The sequence below is a fragment of the Schistocerca serialis genome, chromosome 3, assembly GCF_023864345.2.
Source record: "Schistocerca serialis cubense isolate TAMUIC-IGC-003099 chromosome 3, iqSchSeri2.2, whole genome shotgun sequence".
Lineage (NCBI taxonomy): Eukaryota > Metazoa > Arthropoda > Insecta > Orthoptera > Acrididae > Schistocerca > Schistocerca serialis.
Genome location: NC_064640.1, coordinates 813,302,443 through 813,328,650, shown reverse-complemented (window position 1 = coordinate 813,328,650; position 26,208 = coordinate 813,302,443). Strand labels below are relative to the sequence as shown.

General features: G+C 41.0%; 1 protein-coding gene across 1 annotated transcript in view; it reads right to left on the bottom strand.

Annotated features, from left to right (window-relative positions):
• LOC126469590 (dual specificity protein phosphatase MPK-4) overlaps nucleotides 1–26,208 on the bottom strand; it is a 132,446-nt gene that overhangs the window by 21,582 nt on the left and 84,656 nt on the right. The window contains exon 7 of the mRNA XM_050096711.1: nucleotides 13,488–13,587. Within this exon, the coding sequence (XP_049952668.1) occupies nucleotides 13,488–13,587 (100 nt within the window). The remainder of the gene's footprint in view (nucleotides 1–13,487; nucleotides 13,588–26,208) is intronic.

Below are 26,208 nucleotides of genomic sequence, written 5' to 3'. Positions count from 1 at the left end.
GGATTCATTTCCTCTCCCACCACTGGAGGAATTAATGAATAGATAGGGATAAGGCAGATTATTTACCATGACTGATTTAAGTGAGACATTTTTACAGTTACCGCTGGACAAGCAGTCCAAGCAATATTCTACAATCAACACTCACCTGGTTATGCTCCAGTTTCAAAGACTACCATTCAGAAGTGCTTCAACTTCTGTTTTTCAAAGTTTCCTAGAACAATTAGCAGCCAAAGCCCTTTCATGTATAAACTACCAGGATGATAATGTTGTCACGGGCCATACACCTGCTGACCATTTGGCAAATTTGCAACGTTTGTTTAAAGTGCTTTCTGCACTTGGCTTAAAGTGTAACAGGAAAAAGTGCTCCTTGTTCCACAAAGAACTTTAATATTTAGGGCATTTCATATATGCACAGAGTATGCATCCTGCTTCTTCGCACTTGTCTGCAATTAATGATTTACTGGTGCCCTGCAACATCAGGGAGCTACAGGTCGTCATGGGCAAACTCACATATTACATTAAGTTTATTGCAAATGCTATGCAAATTGCTGATCCGCTGAACCAGCTGAGCTGGAAAGGTGTTCCCTTTGTGCTGTCCCAAAAATGTCAGGACACATATCTGCAGTTAAAGGACACACTGTTAAGCTGTTATTGTTGTCGTCGTCATCCTCTGATTCATTTCGATCCAGCTAAGCCTGTTTTGTTAGTATCTTCTTATGGGATACGAGCTGTGCACTCCCATAGAACTGTTTCTTCTGACAGGCCCATTGCTTCTGCTTCAAAAACTCAACAAAGAGCAGTGCAATTACTGTTGACTTGAAAATGGGGAGCTCTTACCAAGTTCTTCCAATATTTGTATGGTCAGAAGGTCTATTTGATTACAGATCATCAGCCTTTGATGGCTTCCTTCAATCCTTCCACACCTGTCTTGAAGATTGCAACTTTGGGCTCTGTTGTTGTTGTCTACTTATCGGCTCTGTTGTTGTTGTCTACTTATCAATATGAGTTGTTGTACAGACCCACTGCACACAACATTCGAACACAGAGTTATTGTCTCAGTTACTGGTCGATACCGACAGATCATTTGACTCGTCTGAGGAATCATGTTATCAAATCAATACTTGAGATTTTGAAATTCTCAAAAATTTTCCTCTTGACTTTTGGCATATTGCTGGGGCCACTACTTCTGACCTAGCTCTTCATGTTTTGGAATACATGCACCATGTATGGCCACGTGGTTTGAAAGAAATGCCCTACCCACTGACATGTTGTTAGTCACTCAGTATCCACAGTCATGTGTTCTGCTGTTGCATACGGAGAATGACAATGCACGTCTTGTGATTCCCCACTCCCTGCAGTGAGTAGACAATGGACCACAATTCACATCAGCTGATTTTCAACAGTTTTGTGCAGCTAATAGCATCCACCATGTGACTACTACAGCTTTTCGCCCTCAGACTAAGGATGAAGCGGAACAGTTTATTTGAATGTTCAAAAGTCACATGGAGAAACTCTTCCTCCCACAGAAGGGAGCAAGCCTTAAAGGTTTTTCTGTCCTCCTACTGCTCCTTGCCACATGATAAGCCGCTGGCAGAATTATTACACAGTTGTGGACACTGTACCCTGTTGCTTCTCCTGTGGCTGCCACGGAAACAATTCATTCCACCTTGTCAGAAAAGTTTCAGCAGCAGTATCAAGTCTTCTTTAAAGTGCTTGACAGGAAACAGTGTTGGGAACATGGCGTCATTACAAAAGCCATCAACTGATCTTTTTACATCAACCAGTGTTCCACTATGCTGCATCAGCATCACCAGAACCAGCTGCAGTGCACTTCCAAGTATGTTAGTGATTCTGCCACAGAATGTTTGCCCACAGACAGAGTATGCTACTGGGGTCCACACCAGCAGTCACCTACACCTCTCCGCCACTCGCGGCTAGCACCATCCACAGTAATGCCGGTGAAGGTAGACATCCCACTGCCATCGTTGATATAAAAAATGTCAGCATCCATCCTGCAGCCTGAACTGTGTCCCCTTGCGGCTCACTTGTTCAGAGTGTCAGCTTCTCAGGATGCAGGCGTGCACCCTGTGACTGGTTTTTCAGTCGGTGTTCCTGGTCACTCGCAAGTGGGGTGCAGACAGGGAGCTGCCATTGGCTACTGTTACGGTCTCCTCATCTGCACCTGCATTCAGTCTTCTGGTCACCTGCCCCACACAACGATGGTGCAGAAGTTTGGCGTGGTATTTGGGGGGGGGGGGGGGGGGGCGGCGGGCTTGTCGTCAGACAAACGAGGTGCCAAAGTGCTAAAGCAAGGTTGGTACTTCGCAACCACAAGAGAAAACAGTTGCTACATGCCGCATCAACAAAGGAGTGACACTGTGTAGCCACACCCAGAAACCTTTCACTACACTGCTGCAACCACTGAGCAGAGTACCATGCAGCCCAATCTGCAATCATCGACTAAGATGACAGCATCATCCTCTACTAGGCCAGTTGTGTGATCAGTGTATTAGACAGAACTCAACATGAAGATAATTGTTAAATTTACTCTGAGTGAGACACTTGTATTTTATCTATATCAAGTGATATGTTAATGTTCAGAGACAGTACTAAATACTAACAATATTCCCACGGAAATGGATAGTACAAAGTTAACTAATTCTCCTTATCTATGTTGTAACAAGCTGAACAAATATTTTATGCTTTAGAGTATCCACTTTGTCTCCTCCCACACAGCAAAATAAAGAAACAAAACCAATTAAAAATACGATGAGAACACTGGAACAGTATCTCGCACATGTGTGCACACACACTCACTCACTCTCACTCTCTCTCTCTCTCTCTCTCTCTCTCTCTCTCTCTCTCTCTCTCTCTCTCTCACACACACACACACACACACACACACACACACACACACACACACACACAAATTGTACATGTTTCAAATTTAATACTAGTATCTTCAAACCCACTCCTCTTGCCAGCTACCAGTGAGTTACAAGTGGCAAGTTGTTACTGCAGTACTGGAGGTGCAACAAAACAAATAAAACCATCCAGAAACTAGAAGCAATTATTTCATTGGAATCCTTATTGTGAACAGTGTACTATAGATGGTAATGGCAAAGAGTATTACTTCCTTAACACTTCACACAAGGAGCACCAGTCTTATGTTCAAACTTCTCAAACAGACCTTCACCAACACAGTGCATTAAAAACTACTGAAATTTTCATAATAAAACCTGCTTTAGAACTGACTCCAGCAAGGTTAAGTTGTTGATGGTGTATAAATACCCTACACAGAGTGACTACGGAGCTTACTGACCACTACGACCCAGATTGGTGGACCATTCATACCAACATCTTTCTTACACAGTTTTTTTAAGGTGATGCTTTAGTACTTATTGGAGTATGAGATGCAAAATCAAGAGCCACTGACACTGCTGAATCCCAGTATCATAAGAAAGGTCGGAATCATTAGACCTGAAGTAAAACATATCCCTCTCCATGATATAACAGTTGGAGAAGGATATCAGATCCAGGTGGTCTGTGGTGGTAGTGTTGGCATAAGACACTGCCATTGTATAGATGACTCTCCTCACCAAGCAGAGGCCCATTTTTCATGCATATTACCGGTTTTAAAGTGTTAACAATCCCCCTAATAACCCTTTTGGATTTAAGAGAATGAGACTTCTTAAATTTTTTCAGTACCAAAAAGATAGTCTGACATGCTATTTGTATTCTGTCCCTACTGGTTGTCTATCTTTTTTTAGTGGTTTTCTTGGGAAGACTCAACAGTCAACTATTTTTTGTTTGGTTGATTGTTGATACCCACCAGCAGCACGCCCATTCTGCTGAGAAAGAGTACAGTCTGAACATTTCATCTTCATCCTGCGAGTAGACAGATAAATTTAGGTTTATCCAGAAAGTGGCTCCCCATTACACAGCAAACATATTACATCTTGGTGGCAGATGCCCAGAGGTTGCCTGCCAATGACAGTTTAACCTCAACAACTAACAGAGACAAAAATTTGTTCCTTGCAAGAACGTCAATGCTCCAGTACACTAGTCAAAAATTTCTATTGGTTTTTTGGCTGCAGTAAGCACCTAAAGCTGTTAAATGCATCACCTAGCCTCCACTTGAAGTTTTCACAAATGAAGACTTCACTAAAAAATTTTATGGAGCAATTTTCTAATAATGAAGAGATCTTGCAGCTGAGGTATTATAAACTTGCCTAGCAACTCAAAGACTCAGTGGAACAAATAGGTTAGTCACTGAAGCACTGTAACAAATATGTATGAAAAGACCGCATAAAGAACTGCAGTTTGGGGAGATATTGGTGCTCAGTTCCTGTCTGAGATAGGGACATGGAATACAAAACTTATAGTTTAGCCTGAACCAGTGGCCATTTGTACAGCCATTCAAACATCTGTCCTACTGTAGCTATGTTACAACAAATTAAGCAAGGTTTGAATGACAAGTCAGATCTGGTGTCCAGGCAAATTGAGTGAATCAATTAATTCCTTTTGCAAAAGATTTTAAGTGGGGTGAAATTAATGTTCAGTTAATGGCACTATTTGTATGTTTCAAACTTGTGTGAATCGGTTCAAAATTTTGTAAGAGGGTAGACAAATTCATTTAATTAATGGTCATCCTCTTGTTCTATGAAAGGTTTATCCATTTCCATGAGATAAGCAACATGATTTAGAAGGCAGTACAAAAACCTACACTGGATCAATCATAAAAGTCAACAAAAATCTACATTGGTTGCCAAGCTATGGTACTCTAATGTCAAACTTTTGGTATAGCGAAAGTTGGGAACCAGAATGAAAAATGCTCCTACCATATCACATAGTGGCGAATATGTCCTGGGCAGAGTTGGGGATGTAAAAGAACGGAACTAGCTTTTCAATTCGTTTGACAGCTTCAAAGACATTTAAATCAAAATATCTTGACTTTTTTTCTTCACACACACACACACACACACACACACAAGTTAACCCTACTTCCCCACCATGCAGGGTTTCAGCGGTGTGGACCGCGTAGATCCCCAAATCTTGTGGGGCCAAGATGGACACGACTGACGAAAATAAATTAAAACAAACTGAGGGACAAACTGAGACCTCAGACACCCAAACATCGGGGTCAAGACTGATGGAATGCACTCTCACTACTGAATCAGGGTCTAGACCTGAGCAAGAAGTGGGAACTGTAACTGAGAAGTTGGACCAGATCAAGATCAAAGCCTAGTCTGGGGTCCAAAGGAGGAAACTTCTCAGGGAACAATAACAAAAGGAAGGAAAAGAATGGCTTCATAAACAAAAATGGGGGAATTCAAAGGGCTTAAGCCCAAGACCCTCAAGAGAAAACTGTCTCAGGTTGACGGGGATACACAGACCCCCACAATGTTGATGACAGGTAACAAGAAGATAAAGGAGGAATCTAAGATTCCCTTCTCTCAGGATAAGTGAGCCCAGAAAAAGCTGAAGCAAGAAATAGGGAAACAGACTGGCTATCCACTGGTAGGCATCACCTCGCAGCAGGAGGAACATGTGCAGATGGCCCTCTTTGAAAAGATTAGGGGTGGAGATTCTGGTCCAGGACCCAATTTCAGGAGGGACTATCTAGATTGTGGGGCCCTCATCTTTTTCTGTGAGGGGGTGCATATGATGGAATGGCTCAAGGACAAGGTGCCCACGAGATCCCCGTGGGAGGATGTGAAGCTGCTGGTCAAGATGGCAGCTGAGCTTTTTACGACTACAGAGGTATTAATATGGGTACCAAAGATCCTTAAGGATGTTCCTTCAAAGACTCTGTTCGAGATAATAGGGGTCCACAACCCAAAAGTCTCGACAGAAGATTGGAGAGTAATCAACCAGAAGGCTGTACCGGAAGGACGAACCCTGGTGGTGGAGGTCCGAGAGAAGTCCCTGAAGGCGATGAGAGAGCAAGACCTGAAATTATTTTTAGGGTTCTTGCAGATCACAGTCAGGGTAATCAAAGACCTCAAAGGCAATGATAGCAGCAAGACAGAAACTTGAGGTGCTGCAGATTAATCTGCAACACAGTAAAGGGGCCACTGCTGCCCTGAGCCATCGCCTGGGGAGACAGAAAGTGGACATGCCCCTGGTACAAGAAACCTACTTGTTTAAAGGGGATGTATCGGGCCTTGTTGGCACTCGAGGTAAACTGATTTGTGCTAGAAATCTAAGAAACTCCAGAACATGCATCTATATGAGAAATGGAATCTCTTTCATGCCAATGATGGATCTCTGTTCAGGGACCTGGTGACCATCAGGATGCAGCAATGTGAGGAAGGTACAATGAGGGAAATTGTTTTGGCTTCAGCATACCTTCCTTACGAAGACAGCTCTCCTCCTCCTCTGGAGCTGAGGAGACTGACAGAAGCTTGCCATCAGCAAGGCAATCGACTGTTGGTTGGCTGTGATGCCAATGCTCACAACCTAGTGTGGGGCAGCAAGGACACCAACAGTAGAGGTGAGTACCTTCTTGAATTTCTCTTGTCTAACAACTTGGAGGTCCTGAACAGGGGTGACGAACCTACATTCAGGAATAGCTAAAGGGAAGAAGTAACTGACATAACTTTTGGTTCCATGATGATTGGCAGCTATGTCAAACAATGGCATGTGGCATTAGAGCCATCCTCATCGGACCACATGTACAATAAATTCAAGGTTGAAATGGGAATCAGACAGACCATGGCCTATAGGAGCCCCAAGAAAACAGACTGGGAGACATATAGGAGGGACCTTGACTTAAGCTTATCGGAAATTAAAACCTCGATAAGGAATCCAGTTAGTTTGAGGAAGTAGCAGGGGCTTTAACCTCTGCCATAGTGACCTCATACCAGGACAACTGCTCAGTCACCAAGAAGTGCACAAATAGGAGTGTGTCTTGGTGGAAAAATAACTTGGAAACATGAAGAAAACAGGTACGAAGACTGTTTCACCTTGTGAGACAAAGGATAATGGGCAAAATATTATAAGGCCCTTGTCAACTAGACAAGCAAAGGAGGCATTCTGTGAGGAACTGGAAGACAGACTTCACAAAATCCTCACCAGAGTGCCAACTAATCCAGGAGGTATGTTGAGGAAGGAGGATGTGGAATATACAAATACAACACATGAGACGCTGGAACTGCTCCTTAATACTCGCTTTCCTCAATGTGCTCTGGCGGATAACATAGAGCAGAATGTGATCCCTGAGAGACAATGGTTCTCAGGCACTCCAAGAGAGGACTGGGAATTGGCCAAGGAGTGTGTCGACTTCAGTAAAATCCAACGGGCAGTGGGAACATTCCAACCGTTCAAGTCACCTGGACCAGATGGAATCTTTCCGGCTCCCCTGCAACTGGCAGGAGACAACCTTATAAGAGTGCTATACAGGTTATTCAGGGTTAGCCTAGCAGCAGGAATCTTTCCCAATACATGCAGGGCAGTGAAGATTGTCTTTATTCCAAAGCCAGGGAGAATTGATCATACCAAGGCCAAGGATATGAGACCAATCAGTCTATCCTCCTCCATTCTTAAAACATTGGAAAAAACAGTTAATGTACATGTTGAGGAGAGGAGGCCAACTAGGGAGAGGAGGCTAATTGGGGTTTCTCTACATTCAAACCAACACGCATATCAACCAGGTAAATCATGTGAGACAGCTCTCCATCAACTCATTGGGAGGGTGGAGAGAGCACTCCACTTTCAAGAAACAGCCCTATGCATCTTCCTGGGCATCAAGGGGCTTTTAGTAACACAATCTACGATTCCATGGTTAGGGCAGAAGAGCTGTTTGACCTAGGGACCACTATATGTAGTTGGACTAGCGCCATGCTTAGTGGGAGGAAGATGGAGGCCAGGGCACAGTGATGAATGAAAAGATGGTAATTAACACCACTAGGGGTAGTCCACAGGGTGGAGTTTTGTCTCCTTTACTGTGGAATCTAGAGGTGAACGAACTCATTAAGGAAATAAATTCCAGACAATGCTTTTGCCAAGGATACGCAGATGACCTTGTCATAGTAATACTTGGCAAATTTACTGAAAAAGTTAGGAATATGGCACAAGGCGCACTGGACATTGTGCAGGACTGGTGCATTAAACAGGATCTAATGGTTAATCCTAAAAAGACTGTTGCAGTACCATTCACAAAGAAGCACATCCAACACTCAAGTTGGAATCTAAAGCTTTTCGATAAAACTCTAGCTGTGAAGGGGATAGTGAAATAGCTAGGGGTAATCTTAGATGAGAAACTAACATTGACCTCTCACATTAAGAGCATCTGCTCCAAGGTGAAAGATACCAGAAGAGCTTGTGACAAAAACTGGGGCCTAAGTCCCAGAGGTAAGCACTGGATGTACACCACGGTGATTACACCTAGGATCTCCTACAGGGCCGTAGTGTGGTGGAAGAAGGTAGAGCAGCAGGTTGCAGCTAAGGAGCTTGCTAAGGTGCAGAGACTGGCCTGCTAAGCCATAACAGGTGGAATTAGCAGCACACCAACTGCTGGAATGGAAGCCATGCTGGACATGCTTCCACTACATCTTTGTGTCAAGATGGAGGCAGCAACTGGTGCAGGCAGTCTCAAAACTGGTAAAAACTGGATCTCATTGGGATATCCAGAATCACACACTAAAATAATGAGCGAGGTACATATAAGAATAGCAGGGGAAATGCTGGCCGACTATATAACAACTCCTAACTGCTTCAACAAGCCTTACATTATAATAATTAGAAGCAGGGGGCAGTGGGAAAAAACAGTTTGACATCATACGTGGGACATCGTCTGGTTCACTGATGGGTCGAAATCAGACCAAGGTGATGGGGTTACAGTGTACAGGGTTCAGCCAAGACTTGAGGGCATCATTTCTCTACGAAAACTGGCCTCGGTATTCCAAGCTTAAATTACCACAATCAGGGTGTTTGTGGAGGAGAATATGCATATGTGTTACAAGGACAATAGCATCTACATCTGTTCAGACAGCCAGGCAGCCCTGAAATCATTGGCAGCTCCTGCAACAAGATCTAAGATTGTTGCAGAATGTCATAGGGCTCTGGTGGAGGTAGGGGGAAGCAATAGCATAAACCTAGTGAGGGTCCCTGGCCACTCAGGGATCTGTGGCAATGAACAAGCCGACAGACTGGCAAATATGGGGGCAAAGACTCCATTCATTGGACCAGAACCTGTCCTGACAATCACCAAGTACAACTACATAACTAGCTTAGGAGACAGCACATAGAATACTGGACCAAGGTCTATAAACAAAAACATGGTAAGGTAATGATGCCAAAGCTGTGTTTCAAAAGCTCTGTAACCTGGGCTTGAACAGGAAAGAGATTAAACTCGTGGTTGGACTGATGACCGGCCATGGGAATTTCAAAAAACACCTACATACAATGGGTATAATGGAAGAAGATCCTGAATGTAGGATCTGTGATGAGAGTGAAAAAACTGCATCACACGTAATCTTCGAATGCACGGCATTGGAGAGCAAGAAAGAGAGAATTTTCGGGACAACCAGATCTGAAGAAATTGTGTCTAACAAAGAACTGCTAATGGGACTCCTTGCACTATTTAAGGGCATTGGTTTGCTTTACTAGGTATACATGGAGTGATACTGCACAATAAACTCTGTTTCCGTGCGGACAGTGGCGGGTCAGACCAAAACTGTTTTAGCTGATTTATTATGTCACATTGAATCATAAAATTGTGTATTCTCAGCACAAGTAGTTCACATGTCTGAAATTCATGGTGATAAGATATGCACTACGTAAGTACATCAGTTTGCCTCTGTTGACCAATGCAAAATAGGTGTCGGATCAGAGGACTGCAGATGGCACGGAACTACAGGAGGCAGAGCAAAGACTGATAAATAGCAGGTCGTAACATTTTCTGTAGGGGAAATTAACAGGTTCCACAGATAAAAACAACTGTTGTTGCAAAACACAGATTGGGGGGGGGGGGGGTTAATTTATCCAGTTGCTGCTTTAAGTTACTTACATCCTACTTTTCCTTTAAATTATAGCTCTTCTTTTTTCTCACTGGCAAACAACTGGGTCATATCTCAAATTGACAAGATTAATGATGTAAAACGTACCAGAACTGTACCAGAACTTTCTGGAAAATGAGACACGGATGTAAAATGAGACACGGATGTCAGCAACAAAAGTATGGGGTGCAGTCTTAATGTGGAAAAACAGTGTTTGTGGTAAGGGAGTGGAAGGTGATTTTGCTTATTTTGACAACCATAAAAATGATTGTTTTTTTAAGAAAACTTACGTAATTTTCTGTTGATAATAGGATCAGGCAGTAGACACTAGCTGAACAGCTCCCAAAAATGGCACTGCAAAACAATTAACTTCTCGAAATCTATCAGTTAAATGTCAAAGACTACCATCCTCGACAATTTCACGTTCACTCTGGGGGTTGGTATTTACTGATTAAGTTAATTAATTTGAAACGAGCTTACACTGTGTGGAACACTTCACTCAGTGCCTGTGTTTTCATCAGAAGTCATACAAGACATTCCATGTGATGTAATTTGTGAAGACAATGTACTAGGTCATTATAAACACATCATTTACTCAAAAATATTATATGTAAGACTGAAATTGTTACTAAGAAGTACCTGTAGAACACAGAAAACAATGATGCTTCTAAATTAATAACAAGCTATTGTTGGGAAAGGAATCGATACAAGTAACTATCCAAAAAATATGTAACAATGAAACTGACCCTATATCAATGTATGTTGAAAAAAAGTCCTCACCTAATTCTCTATCATTAGGGTAATTTACAGTTTCCCATACATCATCATCATCATCATCATCATTATCATCATGTGTTCTGCCAAAAGGCAGGTTTTCACATGGTAGTTCTCCAGGCTGTCCGGTCTTCTGCCATCCTCTTCAGGTCTGCATAATTTCCTCTTCCCTTTATGTTGTCTATCATCTTGTATCTCCTTCTTCCTCTCAGTCCTCTCCCACAAACCAATCCTTCCAAGGCATTCAATGAATGTCCCAACCAGTTCTTTTTCCTTTCTCTTACAATCTTCAACAGACCATCTCTCACCAACCCTTTCCAATAATCTTTCATTACTCACTCTTTCAATCCAGCTTATTCTCTCCATTCTCCTCCACATCCACATCTCAAATGCTTCTAACCTTTTTTCATCCTCTTGTCTCAGCATCCATGTTTCTGCCCCATATAGTGCCACACTCCAGACGACACATTTGCCAAGCCTTTTCCTTAGACCTTTATCTAATTTGCCACATGAGAGTCTGCTCTTTCTGTTGAATGCCTCCTTCGCTATGGCAATTTGCGTTTTCACCTCCTAGTGACGTCTCAAGTCTTCAATTATTGTGCTTCCATGATATTTAAATGCACTTACTTGGCTAATGGTAGATTATCCTATTTTAACATTGGACAGTCTGTGTCTTGTACTGATGACCATACTCTTTGTTTTTGCTGTGTTTGTTTGCATCCCATATTCCACACAACCTTCACTCAGATCTTTCAGCATGTTATCCACTGTCCGCTCACTTTCTGCCACTAATACCACGTCATCAGCAAATCTTATACATTCTATTCTCTTTCCACCAATACATATTCCTCTTTTCCCATCTAAGCCTTTCGCAATAACCTTTTCAAGGTATGCATTCAACATCAGTGGGGAAAGGCAACAACCTTGTCTAACACCGCGTCCAATGCTGCTTCCTTCTAACATTTCATTTCCAATCCTTATCCTCGCTTTCTGGTGTAAATATAGATTCTGTATCACTCGTCTCTCTTTCCAATCTACTCCTTTCCTCTTCAAAATATCCATCAGGTTATTCCACTGAACTCTGTCAAAAGCCTTTTCTAAATCTATAAAAACAGCAAAGATTTCTCTACCTTTTCTCAAATAATTTTTAATATTGTAAAAAAAAAGTCAATTGTTTGCTAGATTCACATACAAATATACTCAACCCATATAAAAATAGTTCTTAACCAGTGTGATATAAAGTTTTAAAAATGTTTGTAGTGTATGGGAAACTTTCTCAAAAAAAAAAGAAATAGTCTAGGTCCAGAGAAAGTTTCCCATACACTACAAAAATTTTTAAAACTTTATATCACACTGGTTAAGAACTATTTTTATATGGGCTGAGTATATTTGTATGTGAATCTAGCAAATAACTGACAAATTTTTTTCAATATTAAAAATTCTGTTAAGTATTTAAACAAATATTCATATTATACCGCAAATCCAAACACACTCAATATAGTTTTCATACTGGAGGCATCATGATCAACTTCTCAAACTGCATTTCTTGAAGCACCACAAGATATTAATTGAATGATTGATGAATTAAAACTTCAATTAAGCTACCAAAAAATAAATCTCAACAAGAACAGCAGCTGATAAATTTGCTACAAATTACCAACAATTTTTTACTATAGCACACCAGAAAAGTAGAAATTTATAATGCACATCACAAGGAGTAGTAGCTGTGACATTTCACATTCAGTGCTCTAAATCCATAAAATTAACAATAAAGCCAACAATGACACTCTGAAATTAGTAAAAGACATCTATCCTTAAATATTTCACTACATTTACATTCAATTTCCAAAGCTATCCTTCATATATATTGGCGCTAGACTGTGCTAAAGAATAAACATAAAAACATTCTGTAGTATATATATTAATAATAGAAAACAATAATTACATGCATCCTTCCAAGATGTGCACATGGGCAAAAAATCTGAAAACTGACATCCATCTGAGGCTATTGTCATTGGAGTTGTCAAAATTTTACGTTTTGTTGCACATTTATCACACTGCAATGAAACATTGTGTATGTTTAGAGATTTAAAGCTTTCTGGCAGATTAAATCTGTGTGCTGGAGTGGGACTCCAATCTCGAACTTGGCCTTTCAAGTCCTGGTCTACAAGACAGCTTTAATCCGACAGGAAGTTCCAATCACAGCACACACTCTGCTGCTGACTGAAACTCTTTTCTTGTAGAGATTTATTGGTAAACGAGCTAATATGCAAACATAGTCAGCTGAATAAGCTTGTTTTTTAAAAAAAGTAAATTGCACTGAATGTAAATAAATTTGATCCATATTCCCTATCCACTGCCAACATTACAGTGTGAAACTCAGTATTATTTCCCACTTATAAAATGCTTGGTTCTCCTACAGTTCGTGTATATGTGAGAAAGAAACTAACATTTAAATAGAAAAGCATATCTAATTAGACTTTCTATTATTTTAGATTGTTCTACATTTTATCTTAATGCAATTTCAAAAAAGCATGGGAAACAGACAATACTAAAGTTACACACTGCCCTTGAGCACAAGGCACACACTGCAATATGAGCACAAGGCACACACTGCAATATCAGTTATCTGGTTTGCTTAGACTTATAAGGAAGAAATTTCAATGCCAGTTTAGAACTAGTGATGTAAACTAAACATTTACCAAAACTCACCTACACTTACGGCAACAATAGACCAGAGGCTCAGGTCTAACGGTGATTAAACCCGGATCTGGCTTCACAACATCTGCACAGCTTTTTGGCAATATCTTGACTGTAACAATTTTCTCTTGTTATGTTGTACCCCAAATCAAACAAGTAAGGAAACTATTTTAGGTTGAATTCATACTAGATTCTTAAGAAGGCTGAAATGTGGTACAGTGGAACTTTGTTTACCTGGACCTCATTAACCGGATTAGAGGCAACAATCTATGACAATAACGATTAAATTTAAATTCAACCGAGTGCTATATACAGATCCTGGCTATGTGTCAATTAACAAGTTGACTCTGAGCTGTTAAGTACTGTATTGTCCTATTTGTTGAGAGTGTAAACTGGCAACAAAGAAAAAGGAAGTTGTAGTGGCCGTGGACAAAAATTTACATGAACTGTATAGGATGGATAAAGGAAAACTGTTGAAAAACATTGCTGCTGAATTTGTCATGAAGCATTTGCAAAGATTTCAGTATGCTCAGACATGCTGTGAAAAAACAATGACATTGGTTACAGTGTGATTTCTGATGATGAAATTATTGCCATTTGTTTATCTGCAAACAAAGATAACAGAGATGGTGGATTACCTGATGGAAATGGTGCTCACTCTAAAGGCATTATGACACACATGTAGGCAACAACACAGTTGGTCAAAATAATGATTTATTTCCATGACCATGAAGATTTGCTCCTTGATTTAGTCCTACAAGACTACACGTGTAAAAAAAACTCTTTAGCTGAACTGATGCTGGTGAAATCCCTACATTACAATGCTGCATGTAGGTGACATACAGATATGGCTCAAAAGAAATTTATTATTTCAGTGTATAAATCTCACGATTTTTTTCCTCGATATTTAGTTGTATGCAGTTCACTTGCAGGCCTCTGGTCCTCCTGCACTGGTACATTTAGGTTTGGAGTGTATAGTACAAAAGGACTCACTAATCTCCCTTTATTTGCTCTCCACAATGATGAGATTTAACACAACCTGTTATGTAAAAATACTTTATTCCATAATACACAAGACGCTACTCCACAATACTTTACAAACTGTACATTTCTATCTGCTGTAGTGTTTGGCTGGCCAAGATATACTTCTGTTCACTATGGTATCTCCAGGACACCCGATGTATCTGCTCTTAATGGCCACTTGGCAGAACTTGCATGCATATAAAACCTGGAAAGTCCAGTTCCATACATCTGAAGTTACAATATTCCCAGACAAGGAGAAGGTTATACTGTAGAAGGTGAACTATCCAGTTTGCAACATGCCACTAGATGGCACTTGGAGGGTGCAAAGTGAGTTATGGAACTCAACATACTCCCACTCTTAGATCAGATTCATTCCATAGACCCAAAAATGAGATGATTCTTCTGAGTGTGGAACATGTCAGAAAGTACGATATAAAACATTCGAATATAATACTCACTACCCTTATCATTTGTCAGGAGATCGTCAAACAGATGAATACATTACAATAAACTGGAACTGCTAATATTTACAGAATACACAGTCAGGATGAAACATAGTTATGCACTTTTAATAAATTCATCTTACACAAAAATCTACTCTTGACTGTTTTGACCAAGTGCTCTCAAAACTGAAATCTAACAGACATTTTTACTCAAGCAGGTCTAACAGTCCTTGTAAAGATTTTCATCTATAGAGTAGAATGAGTTGCCCATCAAAAAGTCTTTCAAATTCTGTTTAAACCGTGCTTTAACTGAAACCAAGATATTAATAATTGCTGGCAATTTATCGAAAATGGGGTTCCTGAATATTGGACCACTTTATGAACCAAGGTAAGTGATTTTAGGTCTTTATGTAGATTATTCTTATTCCTCGTACTGACACTATGTATTGAGCTATTGGTTGGAAATAGATATATATTACTTGCAACAAATTTCATTAAGGAATAAATATACTGAGAAGCAGTGGTCAGAATACAAAGTTCCTTGAACAGGTTTCTATTAGATGTTCTCGAATTTACACCACAAGTGATACTTAGTACACACTTTTGCGTGCTAAAAACTTTTGCTTGGTTTGATGTGTTATCCCACGTATGACATAACAGAATGAAAGTAAGCAAAGTATGCAAGTTCTTTTTATATTTATTTTTCCTACATCTGACATCATTCTCACTGCAAATACAGACTTGTTTAGGCACTTCGGCAATTCTGTGGTATGCCCTTCCAAACTGAATTTATTATTGAGTTGTAATCCCAGAAATTTAACACTGCCAACCTCTTCAATCTGCATGTCTTCATATGATGTACATATGCTGGAAGGAAATCTCTTACAGATTCTGAACTGCATATAGTGGGTCTTTTCAAAGTTTAATGACAGTGAATTAGCTTTAAATCATTTGTTAATGTCAGTGAAAATTTGATTAGCAGAAATCTGCACTTGACTAGGTACTTATTGCAATGTTTGTATTGTCTGCAAACAAAACAAACTTAGCATCTGGCAATGTAACAGATTTACGTACACAAGAAAAAGCAAAGGACCCTAGATGGAACCTTGAGGAACATCATATGTAATTAATTCCCAATCAAACGAAGACAGACTGCTTACTGAACAGGCATTTCACAATGACAACCTTTGTTTCTGGTTGGTTAGAGAAGACTCAAACCATTTCGTAGACTTACCAGTGACACCATAATATTCCAATGAGACTTCTCATTTTACGAGATAAATATAAATTTAATGAGCAACAAATGAAAATATCAATCCCAAACAAGGAAAACAATACAAATGAATATCACTAGGTACAAACTCAGAGCACATAAAAATAAAATACAACATTTAGGCTACACAAAAAGTAACAAAATATTACTGTCAGAACACATACAAAACATGAAAAATATTAACAATTAAAAAGGCAGGGGGGTGAGAGACAGAGGGAGAGGGGGGGAGGGAGGGAGGGAGGGGGAGGGGGAGGGAGAGGGAGAGGGGGGGGGGAGAGAGAGAGAGAGAGAGAGAGAGAGAGAGAGAGAGAGAGAGAGAGAGAGGGGGGGGGGAAGAGATGGGGAGAGGGAGAGGGAGTGGGAGAGGAGGGGGAGGGGGAGGGGGAGAGGGAGGGGGAGGGAGGGGGAGGGAGGGGGAGGGAGGGGGAGAGAGGGAGAGGGAGAGGGAGAGAGAGAGAGAGAGAGAGAGAGAGAGAGAGAGAGAGAGAGAATATTATTGCCACACTGCATAAGAGACATGAAGAGTACTTAACATTTAGGCCAGAAAAAGCAAGAAAAATATTACTGCATCAATATAGCGGTTAAGAAATTAATGCTGACAACAGTCACTCGATCCACAAGTGAAAATTTACAGTTTCTCAAGCTGAGATTGTGTCGTATGATTTGTTGCTGTAAACAGCAATTAGGTGATGGGCTTCTATTGTTTACCACCACACAAATGAGATGGAACACACAACTGATTCACTGCTAAGGCATAAGAGACAGTTTTGCTGTAGGTCTCTTAATCTGTCCATTAGCAGTTTTTACTATCACTACACGCACACATTTGTCATGATTGGGAAACAGCTGCTCGACGACACCCAGCATCCACACCAAGGGAGGCAAGGATACGTCTTGGTCAGAACATGAATGCCAATCCAGGGCTGCATTGCTCCCTCTGATGTGTATTTACTGCATTGCTACAGCTGATGCAAGTATTCAATACATCACCTCTTCCAAGAGGACTGATGCAGCTGCTCTGTGCAACCTGTTTGCGGGAATCTTAAGGACAGAGGGTTCAGGATTGGCACAAACAGCTGTCCAATTAGAAAATGCCCATGACTGAGAGCAGATGGAGAATCTACGTCATGAGAGAGAGAACACAATGGCCTTGAATTTAAACACACTTCTACCCAAGTTAACAATGTACTCAGGTCTTCATATGTCAATACTGCGTTGCCAATGACACGTTTGAGATGTGACTTCATACATTTGAGCCCTGCTTCCCACAGTCCACCAAAATAAAGAGCATGAGGTCGAGTAAAATTCCAAGTGATATCCTCTGAGGTTGAAAAGTTCACCACACTCATCTGTAGCATCACAGCAGAAAAAATGTTTAAGTTCATTGTGTGCACCTACACATGCAGTACCACTATTACCATACATGTGAGAAGGTTTCACTCTTCTCACAATGAATCTGCTCAGGACAGCCAGAAATGAGTTCATTACTAAATCACTAACTAACTATAGGTGGATGGCTTTGGTTGTCATACATAAAAATAAAGCAATATAGGCCTTGGTAGTAACTGTACACCATCTTCCACCATGCTTCACAATTACAGGGCCTACATAATCCACTACACAAAACTGAAAGGATGAGACTGGTTTATTCTAGATGTTGGTAGTTGACCCACAAGTTGAACTGCAACCTAGGACTTATACCTAAAGCTTTTCAAACATTTCCCGATGATGCTTCTGACTGTGTTCTGCCCATTGGGAATCCAAAACGTCTTATGGAACATAGACAGCGAAAGCTGTGACTCAGAACACAACTGATTTTCATGTTCATACACAGTGAGAATTTTTGTCAAATGATCTCATGTAGTATGATAATAGGATGTCACTCATCATTCGGTACATTAACATTCATCAACCTTCCTCCCACTCATAAAATACCTTCTGGATCAATGAACCGGTGCAAATCTTCTAATTTGCTATTATGTGGAACAGAGGCATTGACCTTCAGCAAAGTGATCTCACTGCCACATTCACCATGTTGAACTATGCCAAAGGCTCTTTTGATATCATTTTGGCATTCTTGTGAGGTGACTGGCCCAGTTATTCTGTCTGCTTGTTGCAACCTATTCTTGTTAGAAAACCTCAGTGCATAAGCCAAAACCCTGTTGGTTTTCTTGAATAAAGAATATTTACACAGCAATTCATCATCAAGCTTAATGACAGATGCCAAGGATACTTGGACACACATTCTTTCTGGTGTATCTTCTACCACAAGTAAAGGTCAACTGCTGTAGTCCAGGTCATAGTTTGATAGCCATGAAGGGCCAGACCACCACTGTGGGACTAATGCCACATGATAAGCTATCAGCAGGGCTGTCTTCTGATTTAACATGTCTCCAACTAGAAACTGTCTCAGTCCTAAATTTCACAGACCCTGTTGGCAACAAAAGTTTTCCAGTGACAAGGACTATGTTGCCGGCAATAGAGAACTATTGTGGAGTCCATCCACAGATGTACAACACTATTTTTTATGACGTCTAAGACAATTTCTACCTTGCAAATGAGTTGAGCAAAAAGCAGTGCACCACATGATTCCAGTCATGGTAGTGTGTGTTGTCCGACAGGTGCAAAATGAGATTTGGCTGCAGCCAACGAAACTACAACATTGTTACTGGGAAGAACATATCCGATACATACACAAGCACCATATAGCAACTGTGAAGCATCACAAAAAGATGGATTTTTAGTTTATCATATTGACGACAGGGAATGATCTTACTTCTATTCAAAATATCATTTACGGAAGGCAACTACACATAAAGGGCACGCCATTCATTAACTGGGTTGGATGGAAGAGTTTCACCCCAATCAAGACTTAGTTGCCCCAAGTACTGTCTGAACAGCTTGTACATTATGACTGCTGGACCCAGAAGTCCTAGTGGGTCAAAAATAGATGCTATTGTAGACATAACATTATGCTTGCTAATCTTTAAGCACTGATGATTTTTCAACTGTACACGGCACTGAAATGTGTCAGAGTTAGGGTGCCATAAGATTCCTAAAGTTTTATGGCTTCTTCGGCAGTGAGATTACAAGGCAAATATGTTTCTCTTGTCCCGCACTGGAATTTGTTCCATAACTTTGTAACTATTGGAATGCCATTTCCTCAGTGGAAAATCCCGAAAAGCAGATAGTTGGGTCACCAAAGAAGTCTCTCACATAGCAGCTACACAACAAAGTTTATGATGCCACTAGAAACCTGTCCTGAGCTTCCACAGCCAACTGTTGTAGATATGTAGTCACAAGAAAGGCTGCAGGAGCAGTTCCATAAGTGACTGTAGGTAATTTATATTCCGGCATTGGTTTAGATGGCGATTCGCACCACTGAATTCTCTGCAGTTTCCTATCATCAGCATGGAGACAGAGAGACCTGTTGATACATTTTTGCTACGTCATCTGACAGACTCACATTAATTTTATAATATGGGACAATAAATCTGGTTGGATAGTGGGACCAACCATCCTCCATGAGTCATAGTTCAATACACGAATGTGGCATATTTCCTTTTCAGATTCAGTTACCTTTTAAATCTCTGCTCAAGATGGTCCAGTCATCGAGAGGCCTTGTTGTCATGATTCACCTAAGGGTTAACAGTCAAGTTTCACTGGTGGCCAAACCACAAACCTCCCACTTTCGAGCTGTGTGGCACCTGAAAGTGAGCCTCACATACTTTTTCCTGTTTATCATGGCATTGGAAGACAGTTCCACTAGGTCCCAAAACCTTCGCAGTTTGGTGACTAGATTGTAACCAATAACAAAGCACGTGGTCACTGTAAGAGGAGGCATGATGCATGAAATTGAAGTAATTCTACCAGACAAAATCCAGCCACATTTAGTTTCAATCAGTCATTGTGATTTGGTTTCTCCAACCTTTCTCTACATACAACATTGATGAAAATCTCAGCACCAAGAATTAAATGTACTATGAATTCGGGATCAGCAACTGGTAGATCAAGAGGGACATTCCAAAATCTTATGCCTATATTGCTTGCTGGTAAGTCACTGGTGACATTGTCCACAAATAGCATAACTGGTTCTAATATGAAAGTTGCTAAACCTAGATGACACTTCAACAATATATGTATAAGACACTGAGTCTGCAAAGGCATTGTTTATGCCATTCACAGAATATTACTATTTCATTTCAATTTTAATTTATATGCCATGTTCTTAGATATAAAAGACAGCTGGATTGCACTACCTAGCAGCACTCTACAAGACTGCTGCCAACTCATGCCGCCTTTAATGTTGACAACAGCAGTTGCCAACAAAGTATCACAGTTTATGTGAGATCTCACCTCTGTAGGCTTCCAGATCCACAATTCTGTCTATCCTTTGAATTAGCTGACTTGTGGAGCAATAGCAGTATATTGTGCCTTCATTTAGAGGTCTTACAAGGAGAAACCTCACATTTATTTGAGAAGTTACTAGGGCATGTGCACAAGAGCAAAGCTTATTTCTTGTTACAAATGTCTGTTGCTAATCGATATTTAGTGCTTGAAAGCCCTTGCATTTGCTGATGGCATGAGATTCATTATAAAATTGACATGCCTCCTCAGCATCTACATCTACATTTATACTCCGCAAGCCACCCAACGGTGTGTGGCAGAGGGCACTTTACATGCCACTGTCATTACCTAACTTTCCCGTTCCAGTCGCGTATGGTTCTCGGGAAGAACGACTGCCGGAAACCCTCCGTGCGTGCTCGAATCTCTCTAATTTCACATTTGTGATCTCCTCGGGAGGTATACGTAGGGGGAAGCAATATATTCGATACCTCATCCATAAATGCACCCTCTCGAAACCTGGACAGCAAGCTACACTGCGATGCAGAGTACCTCTCTTGCAGAGTCTGCCACTTGAGTTTGCTAAACATCTCTGTAACACTATCACGCTTACCAAATAACCTTGTGACAAAATGCGCCACTCTTCTGTGGATCTTCGCTATCTCCTCCGTCAACCCGACCTGGTACGGATCCCACACTGATGAGCAATACTCAAGTATAGGTCGAATGAGTGTTTTGTAAGCCACCTCGTTTGTTGATGGACTACATTTTCTAAGGACTCTCCCAATGAATCTCAACCTGGCACCCGCCTTACCAACAATTAATTTTATATGATCATTCCACTTCAAATTGTTCCGTACACATACTCCCACATATTTTACAGAAGTAACTGCTACCAGTGTTTGTTCTGCTATCATATAATCATACAATAAAGGATCCTTCTTTCTATGTATTCGCAATACATTACATTTGTCTATGTTAAGGGTCAGTTGCCACTCCCTGCACCAAGTGCCTATCCGCTGCAGATCTTCCTGCATTTCACTGCAATTTTCTAATGCTGCAACTTCTCTGTATACTACAGCATCATCTGCAAAAAGCCGCATGGAACTTCCGACACTATGTACTAGGTTCAGCTTTTTTTTTAAGCAGATGAGCCTTCCTGGCATGCCCTGTTTGATTTGAGTTACTGGTATTTCCTTGCAGATCCTTAGAAGTGATGTCCCTGAAGCCAATCAAATCAAGAGCCTGACCTTTTTTTTCCTAAAAAGACACCGATCAGCTCAAGAGCCTGACTTTCTTTTCTAAAAAGTCTATCAGTTGATTCTAAGTGGTGAACATGGACACACACAGTCGGTAGGTCACACAGCAGTCAGAATTGCTTCCAAACGAATGACTTCATGTAGTGGAATGTCAGGTTTAAGAGCCTCCAAGGCCTTCAAATGGCTACACACGATTGATTAATTGCCTGTAACAGGTTGCCATGCCATGATCGACTGCATACGAGGTCAACAAAGCCTTTGCATGTCTGGCTGCAATTATTTTTGTATTATCATACAGCCCTCCTGGTTAGCCGTGCGGTCTAACATACTGCCTTCCGGGTGGGAAGGCGTGCTGGTCCCCGGCATGAATCCGCCTGGCGGATTAGCGTTGATGTCTGGTGAGACGACCAGTCTGTGGATGGTTTTTAAGGCGGTTTTCCATCTGCCTCAGCGAATACGGGCTGGTTCCCCTTTTTCCACCTCAGTTACACTATTTCAGCGACTGCTGCGAAAACTACACTGAGGTGACAAAAGTCTTGGGATACATCCTAATATTGTGGCATAGAGCAGCAACTTCATGTGGGATGGACTCCACAAGTCATTGGAAGTCTTCTGCAGAAATATTGAGCCACGATGCATCTACAGCTGTCCATAATTGTGTAAGTGTTGTCGGTGCAGGATTTTGCGCACAAACTGACCTCTCAATGAAGTCCCATAAATGTTCGAAGGGTTTCATGCCGGGCAATCTGGGTGGCCAAATCATTCACTTGAACTGTCCAGAATGTTCTGACATTGCACATTGTCATCCTCAAAAATTCTATCATTGTTTGGGATCGTGAAGTCCGTGAATGATTGCAAATGGTCTCCAACCAGTTGAACATAACCATTTCCAGTCAATGATCAGTTCAATTGGACCGGAGGACCCAACCCATTCTCTGTACACACAGCCCACATCATTATGGAGCCACCACCAGCTTACAAAGTGCCTCGTTGACAACTTGGGTACCTGGTTTCATGGGGTCTGTGCCACACACTAACCCTTAGCAACTGAAATAAGGACTCACCTGACCAGGCCATAGTTTTCCTGTCATATAGGATTCAATCGATATGGTGACGAGCTCAGCAGAGTTACTTCAGGCGATGTTGTGCTGTTAGCAAAAGCACTCACATCAGTCGTCTGTTACCATAGCCCATTAATGCCACATTTTACCATGATGTCCTAATGGATATGTTCGTAGTACATCCCACATTGGTTTATGCAGTTATTTCACGTAGTGTTGGTTGTCTGTTACCACTAACAGCTCTACACAAAGGCGGCTGCTGCTCTAGGTTGTTAAGTGAAGGCCGTAGTGAGAGGTACTGCCTGGAATTTGATATTCTCGACACTATGGGTTTCGGGATACTGAATTCCCTAACAATTTTCGAAATGGAATGTCCAACGCATCTAGCTCCAAATGCCATTATGTGTTCAGACTCTTAATTCCCATTGTGTGGCCATAATCACATTGGAAACCTTTTCACATTAATCCCCTGAGTACAAATGACAGATCTGCTAATACACTGCTCTTTTACACCTTTTGTATGCGATACTGCCGTCATCTGTACATGTGCATATTGCTATTGAAGACTTTTGTCCCCTCAGTGTATTTCCACTTGTTATGTAAAAATACTTTATTCCATAGTATAAAAAGCGCTAGTGCATACTACTTTACAAATCTCACACTTCTGCCTGCTGCAGTGCTTGGTTGGCCAAGACATACTACCATTCATAACTGTGTCTCCAGGTTACCTGTTATTCTAACAGATGGCAAGAAACAATGGATTCCACTCACTGCAGCACTTGCCAGGCTGACACATCCATTTGCTCGCTGTAGTGTCTCCAAGGTAACCTTTTCTCTAATATTATAACAATGCACTCTGCTCACTGATGTGCTTGCCTGGCTGACACACGTCTGCTCACTGCAAATTCTCCAAGGTAACTGACAATTTCTGCTCACCGTGGTCCTCAGCAATACCAACCTGCCCTAAACAAGAGGACAGGTATGCACTCACAAATGCAGTTTCAAAGTTCCTGGTAGGGAGCAGTTTATACTGGCAAAGCTAATCAGTCCAGTTTACTAAATTAGGCACTAGACATCACTAGGAGTGGCAAAGTGAGCTATGGAGCTCAACACCAGTCAGCATTACATGGAAATAACATGTAATTTTTGTCTTTACATCAAAAATAAATATAACGTGTTTATAGCATTCAACCCATGTCATTCTATTTTTTCCTGATCTCCTGGGTTTCAGGATTTTTGGTCATCTGCATGACCTAAGGTCCCACATATGTGGATAAATGAAGTTTCACTGTATCTCTTAGTCATGTGTCCTAAGAATGCACTGTAACCAACTAAGGACTATATACATTCATCACACATAATTGTGTCAAGTAGTAGAGCAAGTCAGGCCACAATGTCATCGTAATTCATTGTGACTTATCAGGCTACAGCAACACCACTTGCTTTTCCTTCACAACTGTGTACAAGTTTGACATTTGTGTTAGTCACATTCTAGACAGTAATGTTGGTTAATTCAATCATTTAACTGAGATGTTAAACTGTTGCAATAATAAATACAAGGAGAAAGTAAACAAGAAAAACGTGGTTTTTTCTGTGAACAGTTTAACGGAACAAAGCAAAATTACTATGCTTTTGCTGAGTTGTAAAATTAATTACATAATTTTAATTCATCTGCAACCGTTTGGCAACAGTGGTTTTTCATTATCACCTGGAAAATAGTCTACTAAACTCTGCAAAATTATCTTGGTGGCCAGGCATTTCGTCAGAAATACAAACATTTAAGTAGAAACTCAACTGCCTGAAGATCTGCACCATCTTCATCATCAAACAATGGATGACTGTTGGATCGACTCATGTCCCTTATATAGACAGCAATATTAGAATGCAGTCTTACAGAACAAAAGATCAGCTCTGAAGATACCACGTATCTCTCACTTCATTTCACTGGGACACTACAGTAAAAGCAGCAGCAATACTTTGTACATGCACCAGTAGAATTAATAAAAACAGTAGCTACACTCTTAGTGAAGTGAGTAGAAATTATAAAATTTTAGTTCACTCCACGAAGGAAAATTAGGGGAAAAGTCGTGTAATCACAAATTTTTGCACAGTGCTAGGAGGGAGTGTTCCTAACAACATCCTAAAAATCCTGACTGGTCGGGTGTGAGCATTGGAGTGGGGGTGGGTTTATGGGTCACTGTTTTGGCTTTTCTCTGATAACTCTAAGAGCATGTCTTCTAGCGAGAATGTTTCCCAGCACAAAATTAAACTACATAAAATTTCCTACAAAAAAGGTCCTATACATTTTTTTCTGCATTCAGTGGCTGGAAAAATTGCTGATTGTAATGGTATAAAATTAAAGTCTATCTTTATGTGAAGTAGAGCTGTATTAAGAGAGAAATTGTGTTCTGGGGGTGCAACAAGGTGAACGGTGGAAGGTGATGGAGGGAGGAGGAGGGGGGGGGGGGATGTGGGAAGTAGAAGCACAAGGGAGTGTAGGTTGCAGGATTGTGGACATACACTTCCCTCCCTCATAGGTCTGCAAATTGAAGGTCAAGCAGGTCATTCCCACTCTGTCTACTCCACTACGTCACAGGAAGAAACTACAGGGTGTTTTACAGGCCCTCCACAGCACGACGTATGAATCACTGGTGAGGCAGTGTGCAGATGTGCACAGCGAGTGTTTATTTTAAACAAAATGTGTTAACACTACATGGAATGCAGGTATGAGTTACTAATAACACTAATGCAAGTACTGCATATGGACAAAATCCACACAAATCATTGCACAGTATTCTATACTGCTAGAGGACAAACTGATTCCTAAGTCATACTGTATGGCAGCTGTTGCGTTCTTCTGGGTAAGACAAATTCCCTCACTGTGATCACTGCTCCAGTTCTCTTACATGAGTATACAAAATAACTTCACTGAGCGTCTGTTTATACAGGGTGTTACAAAAAGGTATGGCCAAACTTTCAGGAAACATTCCTCACACACAAAGAAAGAAAATATGTTATGGGGACACGTGTCCGGAAACGCTTACTTTCCATGTTAGAGCTCATTTTATTACTTCTCTTCAAATCATATTAATCGTGGAATGGAAACACACAGCAACAGAACGTACCAGCGTGACTTCAAACACTTTGTTACAGGAAATGTTCAAAATGTCCTCCGTTAGCGAGGATACATGCATCCATCCTCCGTCGCATGGAATCCCCGATGCGCTGATGCAGCCCTGGAGAATGGCGTATTGTATCACAGCCGTCCACAATACGAGCAGGAAGAGTCTCTACATTTGGTACCGGGGTTGCGTAGACAAGAGCTTTCAA